This window comes from Buteo buteo, chromosome 25 (genome assembly GCF_964188355.1).
Source record: "Buteo buteo chromosome 25, bButBut1.hap1.1, whole genome shotgun sequence".
NCBI lineage: Eukaryota > Metazoa > Chordata > Aves > Accipitriformes > Accipitridae > Buteo > Buteo buteo.
The window spans coordinates 3791364-3809813 of record NC_134195.1 but is presented as its reverse complement, the minus strand read 5'-3'; the positions used below and the strand labels follow the sequence as shown (position 1 = coordinate 3809813).

Sequence of the window (18450 nt, the reverse complement as noted above, 5' to 3'; positions counted from 1 at the left end):
TCCTTAGCGTCTGTCCTAAAAAGGCCATGGAGGGATATAAGGACGCAGCACGCTGTGTGCTGGAGAAGAAAAAGGGGAACCGGAGCATCGTACTCCTTGAAAATGGCCCCCCCATAGCTATTCATATCATATTTCAGCAAGTCATGGAAGTGAATTCCAGCTGCTGCTCAAATAGAAAGTGAACTGAAAACTGAAGTGTAGAGAAGAAGATTATAGGGGAAACACGGCTGCAGCAGGGATATCAGCAATCTTGCTTTCATGCTAGGAGAGCCCAGAGGGAACATCACAAAAGGCAATGTTTGGATGAGATTTTCTAACCTCTGAACTCACACATCCCAGCTGAACATTACGTTTGGATTAAATAAAACTAAACCCAACTGGTTATTATTCAAACGTACTTGTTCAGGACTACCAACTGTGTGAAACTCTTGCAATAGGATGTTTATTCCATTAAAACCAAACAGGATTTCAGTAATTTCTTTTTTTAATAAGCAACAATTATCTGCTGTAAATCAAACGGTTACTTAGAAACCATAATTTAAAATGTTGCAGAAGCATCCAAGTTCCTCTAGTGCCAAAATATCTTAGCGGGAGAGCAAAATTAAATTCTCGGTGTGGGGGGCCAGCGAGAGCGCCAGACTAACCGATTTATCACGCCATGCCGGAACGGCAGCGTCAGATTTTAAATAACTATTGAGATGAGAATGGACTGGCAGAGACTGTGTGTGAAACTTTTACCTTACACCTTTTACAGTATCATTTTTTACAGGCTTATTGTTTTTTTACTGCTGTGCATGCATGGTGCCTCGCTCCCACCACGCATTTGCAGGCGTGAGCGCTCCTGCTTAAGCATCTCTGTCCTTCCCTTTTTTCTCTCCTATCCGTATATTACTGCCATGTAACAAAGCATTTGTTTTTGGCATTTGGTGCTCGATATGTGTCCCCCTACCAGCAGAAGGAGCTGAAATTACCATGTAAGGCTCTTCGCCCGGCTCGCACTTGGGGCAGTCGTGGCACATGCCGGTGGTCTGGTTGTAGTATTCGTTCTCGCCGCAGTTGGAGTATTCGGCGCTGGCAGAGTACACCAGGGAGACCTGTCACCAGAGAGCATCCCACAGCACCGTCATTTCCACCGCCTTCGCCCCCCGTGCCTTGTCCTCCCCTCCCCTTGCCCAGCTGCTCTCAGAAGGCGGCAGGGCCAGCATTGCAGCGTGAAACACCCCTGATGCTCGGAAACAGCAGTGCTGCCACTACGTGGAATGGAGGCAGGTACAGTTTTCAGCAAACCGGTCCTTCTAAGAGTTTCTCAGAGCACTCCCGTTTGTGCTTGTTGGCTCAGCTACTCCTCAAAATACAGAAGGCTGCGATTCCTGACGTATTAATTCTCACGCTCTCCTGCGCAGCAAATGCCTGAGTTTGCACCCTCACCCCTCCCAGCTCTAACGAGCCTTCATAAATGTGACTGCAAGGGACAATTATAACAACCTGAGATAAGGGACAATTATAACAACCTGAGATAAGGCGCTCGGGCCTCAACCATGATAGGGCTGTGCTTCATGTGACACCCAGGCTTATCGGCTCTTCCAGCGCCTTCTGCATCTGCTCCCTCCCGCATCCTTCTCCGTCCTCCTCCTCCCTACCAGCCTCACTCTAAGCAGCACGTGCCCAGGTGTTTTCCTGAATGGAAACCCACCACTGCGTCGGGGTTCGCTCCCTAGGTCGTCTGTGGCTGTGCCATGACAATTCACAGATGTTTGCAAAGACCCAAGCAGATCCCAGTTATCGTTGCACACTGGAGAGCCCTATACGCACACAAATACCTACCACCAGAAACGGGAACACGTGAGTCCATTTACGTTCACCCAGGTGAGCCATGCTCTCTTGATATTTTACCTGAAAAGATAGAATCGGTGATTGTTTAGGAACATGAGTAAATATCTGTGTGTGTTGCCAAAATAAGAACAGAAGGGCTCATAAGCAGAACAAAGGTTACATGGGAGCGATGCCCGGAGGTCTAAACAGAGAGATGTGCACGTGCACTCACACACACACACACGTGCTCCGCACCCTTACTGCACACCTCTTTCCTCTTTTTAGGAAGACCGATGGCATGAGGGACCCCGGTCTTGCAACCTTTATAAAAAAATCTGTCAACGACAAGGAACCCATCCTGAGCCTCAGCACTGCTCTGCTCGCTGAGAAATCCTCCCGCGGAGGAACCGAGGGCTACGTCTCGACTGAAAGAGGGATGGGGATCAGTAGCCTGGCTCGTGTCCACACCACTGAGTGCTTGACCCCGCTAGATCAGATTAGTCTAGGAAAGATCTAGATGGAGCAGCCAAAAGCAGAGCCAGGGAGCAAACCCATGGCACGCAGCGTGGGCAGCCGGCACTGAGAAAGCCAAGAGCTGCCTTCTGTAGGAAACGTCGGCTGCTTTTTTGTTCTTGACAAGCAAACTGCAGATTTAAGAGGTTAAACCCGAGGAAGAAGCCGAAATTTATATTTGAAGTGCTGTTACAATGGTTGGGGAAAAGAAAGGCTGCAATCTCTGCTATAAACACACGTGCTAATTTATTTCATTTCTTCAAATGAATGATTTTGAATAAGAGCTAATGTTACATATTCATGTACTGGATTTCTTTCTAAGGGAAAAAAAGAGACAGGAAAAGGAGGCACAAATTGTTTCGTTAGCATGACATAACATATTTAATGGTATTGTTACAGCACATAATATGCCCTAGGGATTTTACAGCTTCAAATTGCAAATGTTTGAGATACAGTTGCAACACTTTGGTTCTAGCAGATGTAAACTACTCTAAGTTTTCCAGGTTTCAGACACTGCAAGCCCTTTAGCGTCCCAGAAGAGTACAATTACTGCTTTGTGCCATATTCGAGCATACAACCTACATGAGAGCAGCGCTCTAGTATTTGAGATAGCTGCTAACATTTACATTTTTAAGCGCTAAGTAGATTAAGCAAAGATTATATCACTCCAGCATCAAGCTATGAACTTGCTTTATACGTTCCTTCCAGCAATTGGGCTAGCTGAGACAGGTAACTGGGTGGGTGGGTAGACAACCTGAATTATGAGTATATTCGTTTCTGCAGGAAATTGCACTTTGAAACCTAGAAACAAAAGAGAATCAGAGATAAATTGTCCTAAATCTGGAGGTAAGAGATAGAAAATAGTCATGCGATTGTATAAACTGTCAAACATGTAAGTTGGACAAAGGCTTTGGCTATGACAGTGCAGTTGGTTGGAAAAGTTCCAAGGATATAGTCTTAATGCATATGTCTGTTAAGCTGAACCCTAATTATAAAAGAGCTTGTTAGACTTTAAATATGAATATTATTAAGACTGTGCCCCCACTGATACCGCAAAAGCATCGTATTTATTATAAATCGGGTCCGAGCCTGCTCAGGACCAAAAATTTCACTAGTAAAGCTTGAACCATATACTGTAAGTATATGTCTTACAGTAAAAACATGCTTCAGTTGCTTTCAAGCCACCCAGATGTTTGCTGTTTGAGGTACTTGTATGCAATCATAACCAGATTTGAAAAATGGAAATGAAGAAGTGTAGCCCATTAATGTATAACACAATCTTCTCCATCCATTTGGCATTTATTTACATAAAATGTTGAAAGTGTCAAGTTATACATACATACATAAAATATTTTTCTGTCTCAATATAAATATGCATGTGGGGGTATGTTTTGTATGTAAACATACCTTTTTTTTTCTTTGCATTCCACCATTATACGCAGCAATATGTCAAGCAGATGGGAAATACTTTTTTAACTGGAAAAAGCCAGTTCAAAGTGCTGAATATGGCCAGATTAGAACTCCACAGGGGACTTTTTCCCCAAACTGGAATACCAAAAAGTTAAATTTAATTATCCATCCTCTCATTCAAGTACAGTGCCATAAACTGGCAGTGTTATCTTCTGTTGTTTTTTTTTTTTCCTACTTCAGAGTTAAAACCCAAAATGCTTATTTTAATTTTATAACGCAGGAGTGGGGGAAGGCAGATGCAGGAGGTTTCTGGCAGCAGGGCCATAGGTAGCTCCTCAGCTGGGGTGATACCTGAAAGTATCTACTGAGACATGCCAGGCGGCTCTTGGGCTTGCTGTCAATTTTCAGGCATGTTAATTTATACCTGCACTGTATTATCTGTCCCACGTTAATCCCATCCAAACAACAAGGAAAGTCTTCTAGTGCTAAGATCGGGTTTGTCTCTAGCTGACATCTGTGAAGACAGAGAAAGCTTGGACAATCAGCCAGCTTCTGCCAAGAGGCAGGAGAAAGAGTGACCAGTTATTATGGCCCCTATCATTAAAAGCAATTAGTTCTTAATGAATTAACAGATGCTGCAGCTTTCCTTCACATTCTGCCGTGCTTTGACTAAAGCCAATGGCTCTCTCCTGCGGGATGGCAGGCGACGGCGAGCGGGAAGGAGCTGGAGGTGTATTTTTGCTGGGACCGTGCGATCGCTCCGAAGCAATTTGGGATCTCTGGCGGCTCGTCTGCCAAAGCCCTCCGCAGATCCTGGTTGGTGTTTTTCTTTAGGCCGTGTGGGTGTCTCCAGAGAGGAGGTGTAAAACACAGACCTGCGTCTTTGTGGATCAGGTGTGCAACACCCAGCAAGCCTCGTCATGACTAGAGGGGGTTGCTAATTACAGCTATATTTACCTTTCGGGACATACTCGTTAATAGCTGTTAAGAATATACACATAAGCTGACAGGAAAAGGAAGACTATTTTCCCAGTGGCAAACACAACAAGAAATGCTAGAGACTCCTTGTCTCAGCTTCTCTCCTGTAGACTACAAGGCACAGATTTGGCCTGCGGGAATAGGAAAAGAGATGCCTGGGACCCTATTCCTCAAATATTTCAGATGAAAGGCCCTTCTATATAGTCTTTGCAGTTTCTTACCAAGAACTGGCAGATACAAATAAATAAATGAATCACCAGCCAGCAAATGCTTAGTTTGTGCTGTCCAAAGGAGAAAAAGCATCCTTCATGGTAGTCAGCCTTTGAATTTGAGAATTTACGCACATGATAAGGTAGCACTGCCATGATATTTACAGTATCCATGAGTAGATGGAGTAAATATCAGAAATGTGCAAACAATATGGTTGCCACAGCTGGTGGTCTAAGCTAAAGCTCACAGCTTTCGATGGATGACCTTAGCTGTTATTTTAATTCTGCAGCTTCAGTAACTAACACAGTGCAAAACATAATTTCCTATCATAGACTTTTTGGTTCTTCAAAATACGGTTAAAAAAAGGAGGGAAACAAACGCATGGATTGAAGTACAGAAATATGTGTTTCTTAATGTTGTAGAGAGGTGGGTTTTTTGGTGCCTGCATTTCTTTAGTTTCATCACTGATGCAGATTTACTTTAAGGACACAGCGCTTGACTTTTTTTGAGAGGGAAAGGCACAACGGCTGTCTCAGACAACGTCACCGTTTTGATATTCCTATTTGTGTTTCTCTTCTGGGGTTTTCTAAGAAGCAGTTTGCTTAGCAGGTCTGTGGTTCTGAATGTAATTCCTGAGTAGCTGGCAAATTGGTATATCGATCACAAATCCACATCCAAGATCTCCACTATTAAAAACAGCAGAATGAGAGACAAATGCTTCACATAAATGAATGTGGGCAGGTCGTATGTACTTCACAGGTGCCACCAACAAACCCAGCGCTTGCCCCGAGTCCCTGAGGTTTACGAGAGGAACCTCGCCAACCGCCTTTTTCACAGATTATCACAGTTTTTTGCATGGGCTCAGGAGATAATCTCTGTATGCTTCCGATGCTGCTAAACCCTTCTTAATTGAGATAAGCATATAATCCTCACTGCAAGGCCTCACAGGTTTCAGAGTTGAGCAGCAGAGTTCAGTCTGGCTCCAGCCTCATGAAAAAAGATGCGGTCTGAGTTTTGCTTTCGGGAGGAAAGAGGATTCCCTGAGCCCATCACTGAACGACAATGATGGCAACGCAAGCTGGGGGAGAGAATAAACTTAGAGAACTACAATCAAATGGCAACATAGAGATGATGAAGAAAACCATTTTGTAGCCTTGGTTACAGTTTGTGTTGTTGTGGAAAAATATGACACAGAACAATATTACATTTTTAGGACAATGCGAACTACACTGTTTCCCATATCTGTTTTTTTATCGCTTTGACCTTGCAAATACACCTTAAAAATTACCTCAGAGAGATGTAAAAAGTGTTAAAATGATAGAACTCTCTTCTTTCTTTTACCTGAAACATCAAAAGGAAGCGAGAACAGCTCAAGCTACACATAAAACTTTAATTGTCTCTGTGATCTGGCAACTCCGTCAGAAAAATAATTCATTGCTTGGGCACAGAAACAAGATTTTTTCCAGTGGGAGCTGTGTTGACAAGAGGATACATAAAAGATTCTTTAATTTGCTAATGGGGGCACCGCACGCTGAGGACGTGGGGGCAATCAAGCCTAATGAAGAGCTATCTGTCTCTTATAGACTTACTTATCTGGAAACTAAATCTGGAAGTCCGTATTCAAACCTGCTTTCTTCCCTTACATAAAGACACGTGTCGGCTCTTGTAGATGGACCATCAGCTTTCTGAAAAGGTTTTCAGGGATAAAAAAAAAACACCACGATGCGGGAACAAAGCAAAAGCAAGAAAGAAGGAAAGGCTCTTTTCAACACACCTTGCATGTGGCATGCGTTTCTGCAGAAACAGAGGCACTAACGAGGTGGGGGGACCAAAGGGACCCTGGGGTCTCCCAGCCTGGATCCCAGGCACCCACAGACGGCTGGTGCCGAGCCAGCTGTCCCCCGTCCCCCTTGCTACTGGCATGGCCCCAATTTGGCTTCCCTTTAGGTTAATCTTGGTTTTATCTGCCAGCAGCATCCCTCCAAAACCCAACCCCGCCAGGCCAGGGCTGCCAGAGGAGCACGGTGGTCTCCATCCCCACCCCAAAGTCCTCTCAGGGGACGTGGCTCGGAGGAAAACCTCCCTCCCTGCTCCTCCAGCCACCCGAGCCGCTCAGGGAGGTGAGAGGGGAGTGAGGATGGGATGGCTTTTGGGGCAAGAAAATGGTAATTCGTTGATCCAGCAACCTGCCATCGCAACACATCCGCTTCAGTGATGCTCCCGCTAGGAAGGCTGATATTTTGGTGGGGAAGTGATGCTGTAGGGAAAAAAAGCACTCACGACCTCCTGCCATGGAGGCTGCTGCGGTTGGTGCTGCTTTATACAAACAAGAAAATACTCATTAGGGCAAAAATGTGAGCAGGGACTTGTACCTCCCCCAGTCAAAAGGCTGCCCTGACCCTTAGGCTAAGTCACATGATCTCTTTTGTTTTCTATAATTAAAAATAAATAAATAAATAAAAAATCTGGGATTTGTTCTGACACACAATCAAAAAAAAAATCAGAAACTTCTTATTTGTAATGGGGGAAAAAAATCTTGACTTTTTTTGGCTGGGCCCCATAAGGATTTTCCTCAGTGGGAGAGGCTCGCTTTCCATCTCTCTGGAAATAAAATTTTTCTAAGGTGATTTACATGAAGACTTCCCTGTTATTTTCAGCCCCTCCCAACGTCTGCCGGGAAGTGCTACAACTGACATATTATTCCTTCTGGTTTGCTCGCTTACTTGTTTGTTTTAGGAGAGCTCGGGTTGTTTTTTTTAAGGAGCGCTGGCAGTGGCGGTGGTGGGAGCAGCGTGCTGGAGGCACGTCAGGGCTCTGCCCCATTCCCCCCCGGAGAGATCCCGATCCGCTGCCCAGGTGAGCTTGCCCTGCTGCCAGCTCGCAACTGCTGGAGGGAACCAGAGTTTTCCATGGAAATAGTTGGAAGATGGATCTTACATCACCATGGAAAATTGCAAATGAGCACGTTAGACTCCCCAGCCTAATAATTCTAAGGCGAGAATTAATGAGCAACAGTACAGTCGTTCACCATCCACTGGCTCGTCCCAGAGCTGCATCGGCTCAGTGCTTTCTCCATCACCACTTCCTAAGAAGTTTCCACGTTTGCCCCTACCTGAGGGAAAGGAAACTTGGTTTTGGCATTTTGCTGCCAGGGGCGAGGTAAAATTGCTGGTAGGAAAACAACGCTTTTAGATTCGGAAGCTCTCCTTGGTTCCTAAGACAAGTATTACTTTCCATTCAGGGAGGAAAATTAAAAGCTTATTAGGAAAATACAAACCGCCGAAGCAATGATGATATTTTTCTAACATCTTTTCCTTTTTACTGGGGTTTATGCTTCCTAGATGACAGATAACCTAATAAGAACAGTCTGAGCCTTGGCTTGCGTTACTAAGATTGATAAGGATTTTTGCTCACACTTTGCTTCCGTTTCTCAGGGTCTGATCCTGGGAGAGCTGCTGAGTACCTTCAAACCTCGCGGTATTTGGGAAGCGGAGGATTTTTAGCACCATCCAGAGACTGACATCTTTTTAATACAATAATGGTTGATGGACAGGACAGAGGTGGAGAAATTTAGAAATACTTTACAGGAAGAAACTGAGGCAAAATCCTACAGTGACCATCAACAGAATTTATTGAAATTGTAAATAGAATAGAAATCCCATGGTGACCATCAATAAATAATGTCTGCTCTCAGCTCTGCAGCACATTTGCATTTCTTAGCTAAAAGCTAGAAAATTGTTAGAGAGGTCAACACACAGTTCTGTTTTTTTTTTTTCACGGTTTACAAGAAAACATCTGAATTACCGCATCTTGCAAGCACAGTGACTAGCAGCTGGGGAGCTGCAGCAAAAAGTGGGGTGGTGGGAGATTGAACCTCTCCTGGGGGGGGGGGGATGACACTGGGAGGGTCCCAGCCACCAAATTTCTTTCCACATACAAGTGAATTAAGCAACAGCGCAGCAGTTTCACGGTGTTTGGCAAACGTAGTGAAGCCGGTATTAGGTGGTGGCCATTTATGCTTTGGTACTTGATTTCAGAGTCCCAGAAAAGCCTCTTGTTTGTCAACAGGGCCTCTGTCTTGCAGACAAAGGGACACATACGCTGCCAACAAACATTAGTTTTTTCTATTATTCTACTTTTTACATAACTCTGTTTGAAGGCGGTTTATTATTTTTGTAAACTAAAGCCTGGCCGCGTTTAAATTCGAAACTCCATCCCAAGCCGCCCGGGCCACCATTGTTGGGAAGAGCAGGGAGAGGGAGCGCGGGGCAGGGAAGGTCTCCGCCGGGAACAGGGGCCACACAGGGAGGTGCCGAGGGGACAGCCGGCCCCGGAGGTGGGGGGGACACGGCATGGGGCACCCACAACCCCAACCGGGGGAACGCGGGGCGGTACATGGGAGCAGGCCCCTGGCGTAGGCCGTCCCCATCTCATGGGCGCGCGTCCTCCCCCAGTTGGGTTGACGGCGAAGGGATGGGGGGTAGAGGCCAAAAGGCATCTCCCCATCCAACGCCAGGCGGAGGAACACGTCCGAGCGACCCAATCCTCCATTATCCGTGGGGAGTTGCGAGCTACGACCCGCTGGGCCTGCTCTTTATGCCAACCACCGGCTAATGGCGGCCGGAGTCAACGGCCCGCTATATGGACATGCCTATAGGAATGGCGCGTTCACAGGCACGCGTGCGTACACGAACACTTCTTTTTGTACCCACGCGCCCTCAGAGAGCCTGACCGGTTCTCTGTTCGTCCTGGATTTCCCAAATCTCAGATAACGTCCCAGTGGAGGGAAATCTCCGTGCTTAACGTGCCGGGTAGGGTTAAGGTTAGAAAGTAGGTTGCCGCTGCTCCTAGGGAAGGGGGAAGAAATGGCTTTGTCTGTTGGAATACTTTCTCTTTGCAGTCAATAATCATAAAATCTCTTCATAATTTCTCCGAGGCCCTCATTTTTTTTTTTTTTTAAATGAATGTGTTTACATTCCTAATTAAGGCACGCATTAAGCCTAGTGGTACTTTATCTGATAAACCCGTTAGTAGGCTATGTCAAGCTGAGCCTTTCAAGGGAGCAAGCTAGTTTAAAAAACTGGTTATCCTCTGGGCTGGAAATGTGCAAGCCAAGAGCTTGCAATTAACTTGGGTTAATTACAAAATACCAGAAATGTAATAATGTATTTAAAAATATAACACAGGTGCTAATAAACTTTTTTTTTCCCTTCCCCCTCCTCCTTTTTTCCTTACTCTGCAGGAGCTTACAGCCTGTTACTTCGCTCCCAGGTAACCCCCCCCATGCTCCGCAGGTGTTAACCACCTTTTTCTCTCATGTGGTGGGATTGATTAGCATATCGAGATTGATCCAAGAGTGATTGCTTCTACCTTGCAGTTAACGTGGCTTTTACTGCTGCTTTCTGAGCCTGCTGAAGGAACTAGGCCCGAGATGTTTATTTTTTCTAGGTCTATCAGCTGGTCTAATTAAAGACATCACTTCGCTCTCCATGCCTATTCTCCCACCACCACCACCATCACGCACGGCATGAGAACTTCGAGACGCCACCACCAGCCGTGCCGCGCAAGATGTAAGCTGGTGTGAGTCACCACTTGACCTCCTTCCCTCGAAGCACCAACCTTGTGACTGCGCCCCGGCCATTTCAGCAGGGATATTGCCTTCCAGCTTGGTGTGCTCAGCCAATTCTGATTGCAACTTGCAGCCCAAGACACTTAAATAAGACTTGTTTTGAGAGACCAGGCAGGAGCCTTCAGTTCAGTAATTGCTTTTCTGACGTGACCCATCCATAGCTCTCTGCTTGATCATGTTTTACTTGTTGGACCTATCCCCCTATAATTATACAAATCAGTGTTAAATGCTTTATTGAAGTCCAGGCAGACCATGGTACCTGCTCTAGTTAAGAATTAAAGCTTCCTGTCAAATATAACTTAGGAGCCTGGTATTATCTACCAAGGTTGTATTGCACATCTAAAAGAAGTCGCTATTTCTTCTATGATTTTACAGAAGACATAGGCGCATTTCTCGTGCAAAACCCACTAACAAACCAACTGGAGATATTGACCCCAAGCGTAGATGGGGAGGGGAGAATATTTTCAGGATTAGGGTACCACCAGCCAAAAGCGTTCCAAAAACCAGCTCCCCCCTCCACTGCAAGCCCCGCAGTGGACTGCTGAAACCACGAGACAAGCAGCAAGGCAGGGCACGAGAAGGATGAACGACTGTGGGTCCAACCAGCCCAAATCCTCTCCAGCTGCGAGAGGCATCCGATGAGGAAGAGGAGCTTGTGGAGGCTGATTGGGAGAGGGAGAGAATTGCTAGCACCCATCTTGAGAGAAGGGGCCGGTCGGGTCCAGGGGCTGCTCGTAACTGGGCGAGTGTCCTGCCAGGGCAGGCGTGGGGCTGCCTCCCGTGGGTCCTGCTGGCATCTCAGCCTGGGAACTGGGATAACTGGAAACCGTTGCACATGCTGCTGGCCACCCTGCAATGTCTGAGGGTCAGGGTTTGCCACCTGCTGACCTGACAGCCAGCACCCCAGAAGGCGCAGGCAAAGGGGGGGTGTTCAGGCTGGCAAATTAATGCCCTGGAAAGGCAAGACTGTAGGGAGTTAGGAAAAAATATATATACAGAAAGGAAGCTATAGTCCTTCTGCTTGTGCTGTGCAAGACATTGTTTCTCCCACGTGCACTACAAGGATGTCCGTGACTGCCTCCCCCAGTCACCTGGCGAGGGCGGCTGCCTGCTTCTGCCTTGAGCACTGCTAAGCCTCGCTTACAGGTTCTCTTCAAATATATTGTATTCCACATTGGCTTTATAGTTCTTCTCCCCTCCCCTCCATTAACTGGTCATTTAGCTGACTCAGATGCCTTTTATGGTGCTACAACCCGACCATGCTGCGAGCCGAAAAAGATATTTTTATTATCCACGTGCACATTTATTGCCTCATCCCATACCAGTGACACAAGCACAAGAAAACATGGAGATGTGGTTTCAGAAGCATCACCTTGTCCTGACACAGAGGTGATGTGACTGAAACATGGCAGAGCACTGTGGGAAAAATGACAACGATAACACCAGAAGAGAACTGAAGCAATGGTGAACATCATGGGCTTATGGTCTTGATTTCTACTATCTAGACATTTAGTTGTATGCATTTTTTTAATTTATGTTCATCTAAAGTTGCTGTTTGATAAAAGAGTCTTTGGACGTGCCAAAATAGTGACTGTAACTGTGAACTGAACTGCAGTTTTTACAATAGTCTGTGTTGCTGTAGGAAAATGAAATTAGGATAGGAAAGGGACTGCTGCAAAGCAATGACAGTCCTAAGAAGCCTGGAAGACAAGGAGCCAGTGAGAGAAGGAAATGCAGCAGTAAAAAAAGATGTGGTTTAAAGTTACCTCCAGAAATATTTAATATGCTCAAATAAACGTAATCTTTTCTAGTACAAACCAGAAGGTGACAGATACATTTTCCTACTAGATGATGAGGGATGTTGCAGTGAATAAATACAGCTCCTTCCAGCTGCTTTAGTAGTTATGTGCAATATCTCATCAGCCTTGAGACATTTTGGATTTGGCTATTCTTTAAAAATGAGAATTATCATCTCCATAAAACACCTCTGAATAGATTTAACACTGCCCCGCCAATGGTTAATTTAATGTTTTGATTCAATGTAAGTCCTGTGAGTGTTTTCTTTGCACACCCTACAAGTGAAGGTTTGCAAAGCTCAATCTCCTAAACCAGACCCCGACTCCACTGGGTGGCAGTGCATTAGCACATATATTAATTCTGCGCTCACCTTCTCCTCCTGAGAAAGCAAGTTTTCCCAGAGAAATATTTCACTATCATGCGAGTTCTCTTCTGCTTAATGGAACAGATATGCACAGGCAAATAGATATATACAGCAAGTATCTCTCTTACACGCACTGTTAGATTACTGACTTGCTAGCTAAACAACCAACACTAACCTAAGAATGAAACCAAGTCTCAGTACAGAGGTAGTTTAAAGATAAACTATTTATTGGCACCAGGATCAACAGATTCTAAATTAGCTACAAAGCTGCAGGGAATAATGACATGTGAAGTCAGTTTTTGGCTTTTTTTTCTTTTTCTTTTTTTTTCCCCCTTTTTTTTTTTTTTTAATTCTTAGCCCCTCGGGAGATTTGGGATGGTTTGATGTTCATCTGGAGGCTTGTCAAAATTCTGTAGAAACTTAATAGCCTGCCAACATGGGTGGTTGCCGCTTGGAGGCATTTCGACATGGCAAAGGTCCTGTCTGCACGCTGCAGACCTGTATCCGTCAAAGGCTGCTTGGAATGACATGAAAACAGGAGCCGTGTGGTGTCAGAACGCCGTGTGCAGGATTGCAGGGGTAATGTATGCACATCCCCGCTCTCCTGGGGCCGTCAAGCTGTGGGAGGAATCCATTTGGCCCCTTAATTATTCTGAGCACCGCCTAAACATTAAATCCCACAAGGTGCTGCCACACCTATATACCAGGGTTTGGGTGGGACAGGGCTCCCTGTTCTCTGGTTAGAAGAGAAATGAAGACGGGAGGGCAGCCGGGGAGGAGGGATGAAGCTGGGTGGAAGCAGAAACCAGGGAAAAAGTCTAGGCACGGAGCTGGAGGAGGCATGGAGGTGCCCGGATCGGGAGCCCTGGGCTGGAGAAAGGGCACTGAGGATGAGGATGGGAGTGGGGAACGTGACATAAGCGGAAGGCAGCGGAGCCGAGCACAGGCTGTGGTTGCCCTTTGGTGGGTCCTGCCTGCTGGTTGCTCCACGGCAAAGCTGTTGGGATAGGTGCCTGGTGGGGTCTGGGTTACGTGACTCCAGAAGATGGCACGGGGCTTCCAGGGTTGGAGGCAATCGCAACGCATGGGGTCTCCAGGGTTGGAAGCAATCACAACGCAAGGGAACAGCACGGGTTGCCGAGGTTTCGGGAAGCAGAACCGGAGCCATACTGGGATGGGGAAGAGGATGAGCCTTAAACCATCCTTGTGACGAAGCTCAAGGTCCTACTTGAAGACCCGGGAGAAGACAGCTTGACAGAGAGCAGGGGTGTCTGCCCCGTGGCAGCACAGAGCGAGCTGCTCGCGCTTCCCCCGGCAAAGCTCTGCAGTGCCAAGCGCCTTGGGATGGTGACAAGAATTAGAGCGAAGAACTAGTTGGTAGGACAAAACCCTGGTTACACACCACCCTGAAGGGAGACACAGAGGTATTCTGGCCTGAACCCAGAAGCTGGATAGCTGAGGGATACGTACCCGCAGAGCAGCTACGTAGGTGAAACACAGGAATTGCACCTGCGCCAGGACTGTACCCGTGCCTGGTGACTCCAGGTCACTGCTCTTGTCGCTGTTTGGGTACATCCGAACCGGTTTCAGAGCAGAGGTGGGCAGAAGCGTTAGAGCTATTTAGGATCCCTCTAGGCTAGGAAGAGGCAGAACTTGCTGGAAGTTCGTGCTGACTCATCAGTCCCTGGATTTTGGAGCTTGTGGAGGAGGAGGTTCTCACTGTGCTTTGTGGGTTTTGTTTTGTTATGTTTTGCTTTGTTTGGTTTTTTTTTTTTCAGGGCTGGACATGTCACGGATGGCTTTGTCCGAGAGCCTTGCGGCCCAGAACGCAGATTTACCTCACCACAGATCGGTGGAGCACATGTGGACTTCATAAGGAAGAGACTTCTGAAGCAGCAGGAGGAGGCTGAGGAGGCACGTAAAGAAATGGCCTTAGTAGATCGCCCACAGCTGATGAACTCTAGTATGGCCACAGGAGAATGAGGGGTGAGGTCCCTGCGAGAGGAGAAACGCTACGTGTCTGGTTGGAGGTATGTCACCCCACTCGGCTTGTGGGCAGAAAAGAAGTACAAGGCAGAAAGCAGAGCTGGCTAAAACTAACTAAGATAATTTTAAGAAGATTAAAAATAATTTTTGGTAATTAATGGATAATTCGTGTTTATCAGGATTATAAGAAAGAAGAAGAATAGCTTACAGCTGTAAATTTAAGTATTTTCTTTACTTTCTTAGCACTTAAGAACTCACCGTAATTGCAGCAATGAGAGGCTTAAGGGTCTCCTTGGATTAAACTTGCCTGCAATTTAAATGATACTCCAAACAATTCCTCAGTTCACATGGACCTTTATTGGAAAACTTGGATCATAGATGCTTACTGGTTTGGATATTGCATCTCCATCTTATGGCCTTCATGCAGTTTATTACTAAACATGGAAAAAAATTAATTCTCCCTATATCTCATTTCCCAACTGACAGCTTTCTAGTTTGTGTCTCTGTGCGTGACATTTGTGGCCAAGTATTTTAACATAAAAATTCCTTTTGCAAGGCCAGCACGGATGTTTTTCCTATACTTCACCTCCCTATTTTTGAAGGAGTGATTTTGATGATGAGGTAACATTAACAGAATAAAGCTTATACTGAAGCAAATCTCAGAGCTACATTAAACTTGCCTAATTAAATCAAGATTCTTCCATCTTTAAAAGTCTATGTACCTCCAAGACACACCTAGTACCAAAACCACCAGTCTGTAAAGCCATTAGATTTTACAGAGAATTATATAGGCCTTTGCCAAGTCAATCTATCAGTATAGTAAAATGCATCCTGTCAGAAAAAAAAATGGTGATTCTGAGATCTGTGCTTATTATATACTTATCAGTTATCAAATAATTCAATCATCAAGAAAAAAGGACCGGATGAGACCTCAAGAAGGTATCTAATCTACCCTGCTGTTTCACACTAGGACAAAATCATTCTTCATCACCCCAACAAACATTTATCTAAGTGGGTCTTGGGAACTTCCAGTGACAGAGATTACACCATTTTCCCACGTCTATTTATTCCAGTGCTTTGCTGTCCCTGGTATTACGCAGCTTCTCTTACTGTCTAATCTACATCTCTCTTCATTCACTTGAAGCTGCTGCTGCTTGTCTTACCCACCATGGGTATGAAGAACAGATTACTTCCTTCTGCTCTGCAGTACTCTCCTAGGAATTTGAGTCTGACCTCATGTCGCAACTTGGTCATATTTTATGCAAAACAGTCCTAACTCATCCAGTCTTGCATCATTAAGCCACAATTTCTAGAGCACTGGCTGTTTGTGCTTCTAGCTGGATCTTCTCCAGCTTGCCTCCATCTTTCTTGAGGTGAATGTCTAAAACTGAACAGAGCATTTCTATGAAGGCCTTGGCCATTCTGGATAGAGCATTTCATTGAAGACTTTATAAGCTCTTTTTCACACATCCCCGGATGAGGCTGTGGAGAGAATAAAGGTCCTGCAGTCAGCTAGGGATCTACCAGAGGCCATAAAATCTCATCTATTAAGCTACTACATGTTTGAAGCCGGTAATTTTTTTGACTTGCTCTCCTCCCTCCTTCCCCATAATCTATATTGGCATTTCTACCAAGATGTGAAAAAATATCTTGCATTTGTAAGACATATACCAGTTTTGCAGTGGTGCTATTTATGCGCCAGCAAATACATTCCTTTTGCGCCTAACAACTGCCCCGGGTTTTTCATTCTGCTGGAGTAAACTCTACCAAATTTGTTGTTTTGCCAGCGATGCCATAGCAACACATTCCCATTCTCCATGCTCCTTGCTTTGCCAGGTTGGTGAAGGGGATGTTGAGACTGCCATGGTAAGAGTGTTTTCATCTGGAGAACAAAAGCAATCTGCACCCTCAGAAAGCTGTCATCGTATCTCCTGCAGACTGCTGAGCCATGCCAGCTCGAATCTTTTCGCTGTGGTGCTGGATGAAAGCAATGACTCCAGCATCACGAGCTGCTAGTTTGAGTTGGATGCTCAAGTTGCTGAAAAAGATTTTTCTGGCAGAACATCTTTGCAATATTTCCGCTACAAAAATCTGCTTTCATGCTCAAATTCTAACGTCTCTTTTTGAGGACTGAATGTATTATGGGCAAACATGCTTGCGTGGTCAGGAGAGAATCCAGTTGTGAGGGCTGGAAAGAACAGTTCTGCTTTAAACAGAGCAAAGAAATTGCTCTCCTTCGTCCATTAACCTCTCTGAATATCTCGTAAGTCACTTGATGGCCAACCCTGAGCTCAAACTACTGGAGGATGCCTTAATAGATAATTATTTTAATAAAACAACACAAAACTATAGACCGCAGCAAATATACATTGCAGATATTCAACTGCTCTTTGATCAACCCTGTTAAAACTAGGTTGTTAAGTCCTTAAGTGGCCTGTAGAAAAACAGGAGTCACTAATTGTATTTAACTGCCATCCTGAAGCATAAAAGCAAAGCAGAGTGATAATGTAATGTGTAGAGCCTAGGAGATGCTACAGCAAAGCTTATGTCTTGTCTCTTTGGAGTACATCTGCAATGGCTTAGTGTTCCCTGTAATTTCTTCTGCGCGGAAGACTGAAGGATGGCTTTTGCATGGACAGTGAACTTCTGAGAAGCTTTGTTTTGTCTAAAGCAGTGACTGCTCCTGCAGAGCCAGCTCCTCTGTACTTTGAAGATCAACAATGTGGAAGAAACATGGGAAGATTCAATTTCATAAAACCCCTAAAATTTTCCCATAGTTAACACTGCGTGACCCCTACTAAACAGCAAGTCAGGGCATTCAGAGAGTGAAATTTCCACGTTGCTAGAGGTCACGAAGTTTTAAAGGACCCCATCTTACAGGTTGGAGTAATATCAAGCCCCAAGGAGAAAAGAGAGAGATGATGAAAATATATGGGTTTAGCTTGTTACCTTTTTTTTTTAGTCTCCTCAAAAGACAGTGTATTAAAAATAGACTGGAGTGCCTTTCAGGTGTATTATTGCTTCCTTGAGTTTGCACCCAGAGAAACCAATTGCAGGAGTCAAGTATCTGCTTTGAAAAGAGTCTAAAAAACGGGTCAAAGCTCTGCTTACACTATCACATGAGCAAGCCAGTGCTAACTGAACGCTTTTGGAGAAATACAGTGGGGAGAAAACTTGTGTATCTGATCTGGCAGCTATTCTCGATCCTAGCTGTCAGGATGGGGCCACATCGGTTTGAGGTTATCCTGAATAGAAAGCCAGTATGTCCATCAAAGCCAGCCCTCGTCTGCTGGGTTCATCTGGAATGGAAGAAGTCTGCTCTTTGGCTGGATCAGCTCACAGAAAACTAGCTTATACAGGCAATTCCTCCTTCAATACTTTCTGGAGGACCTTGAGGTGCTGCTTAGAGTTAGTTAATGGGGTAACCTCCCCTCCTGAACAGGACAGATTGTAAGATCTACCTCCCAAATCAGCTTGATATATTTTAACTAGTTATATTTTACATTAAAAACATGCGTATGTTGCTTTTGCAGGGCAAATTGGAAAAAACCCCTTATACCTAGCAAAGTAATGCCTCCACATCTGGTGTGTGACCCACAAAAGGACAGACATTTATAGCAGTGGGGAGGGGAGAAGGGTGGCACAGCTAGAGCATGGGTGGCTTACCAAGATAAACACTAGCAAGAATTCTTAGCAAGAATCACTAACTCTGGGTGCTCCAGTGCTCCCAGGCACCATGCAGGCTCAGGAG

At 45.3% G+C, this 18450-nt stretch overlaps 1 protein-coding gene across 2 annotated transcripts in view; it reads right to left on the bottom strand.

Moving 5' to 3' along the window:
* EDAR (ectodysplasin A receptor) overlaps window positions 1-18450 on the bottom strand; it is a 62800-nt gene that overhangs the window by 24746 nt on the left and 19604 nt on the right. For both annotated transcript variants that reach the window (XM_075057422.1, XM_075057423.1), the window contains exons 2-3: window positions 1825-1893; window positions 972-1094 (exon numbers count right to left, since the gene is read on the bottom strand). In XM_075057422.1, coding sequence (XP_074913523.1) covers window positions 972-1094; window positions 1825-1893 — 192 coding nt within the window. The remainder of the gene's footprint in view (window positions 1-971; window positions 1095-1824; window positions 1894-18450) is intronic.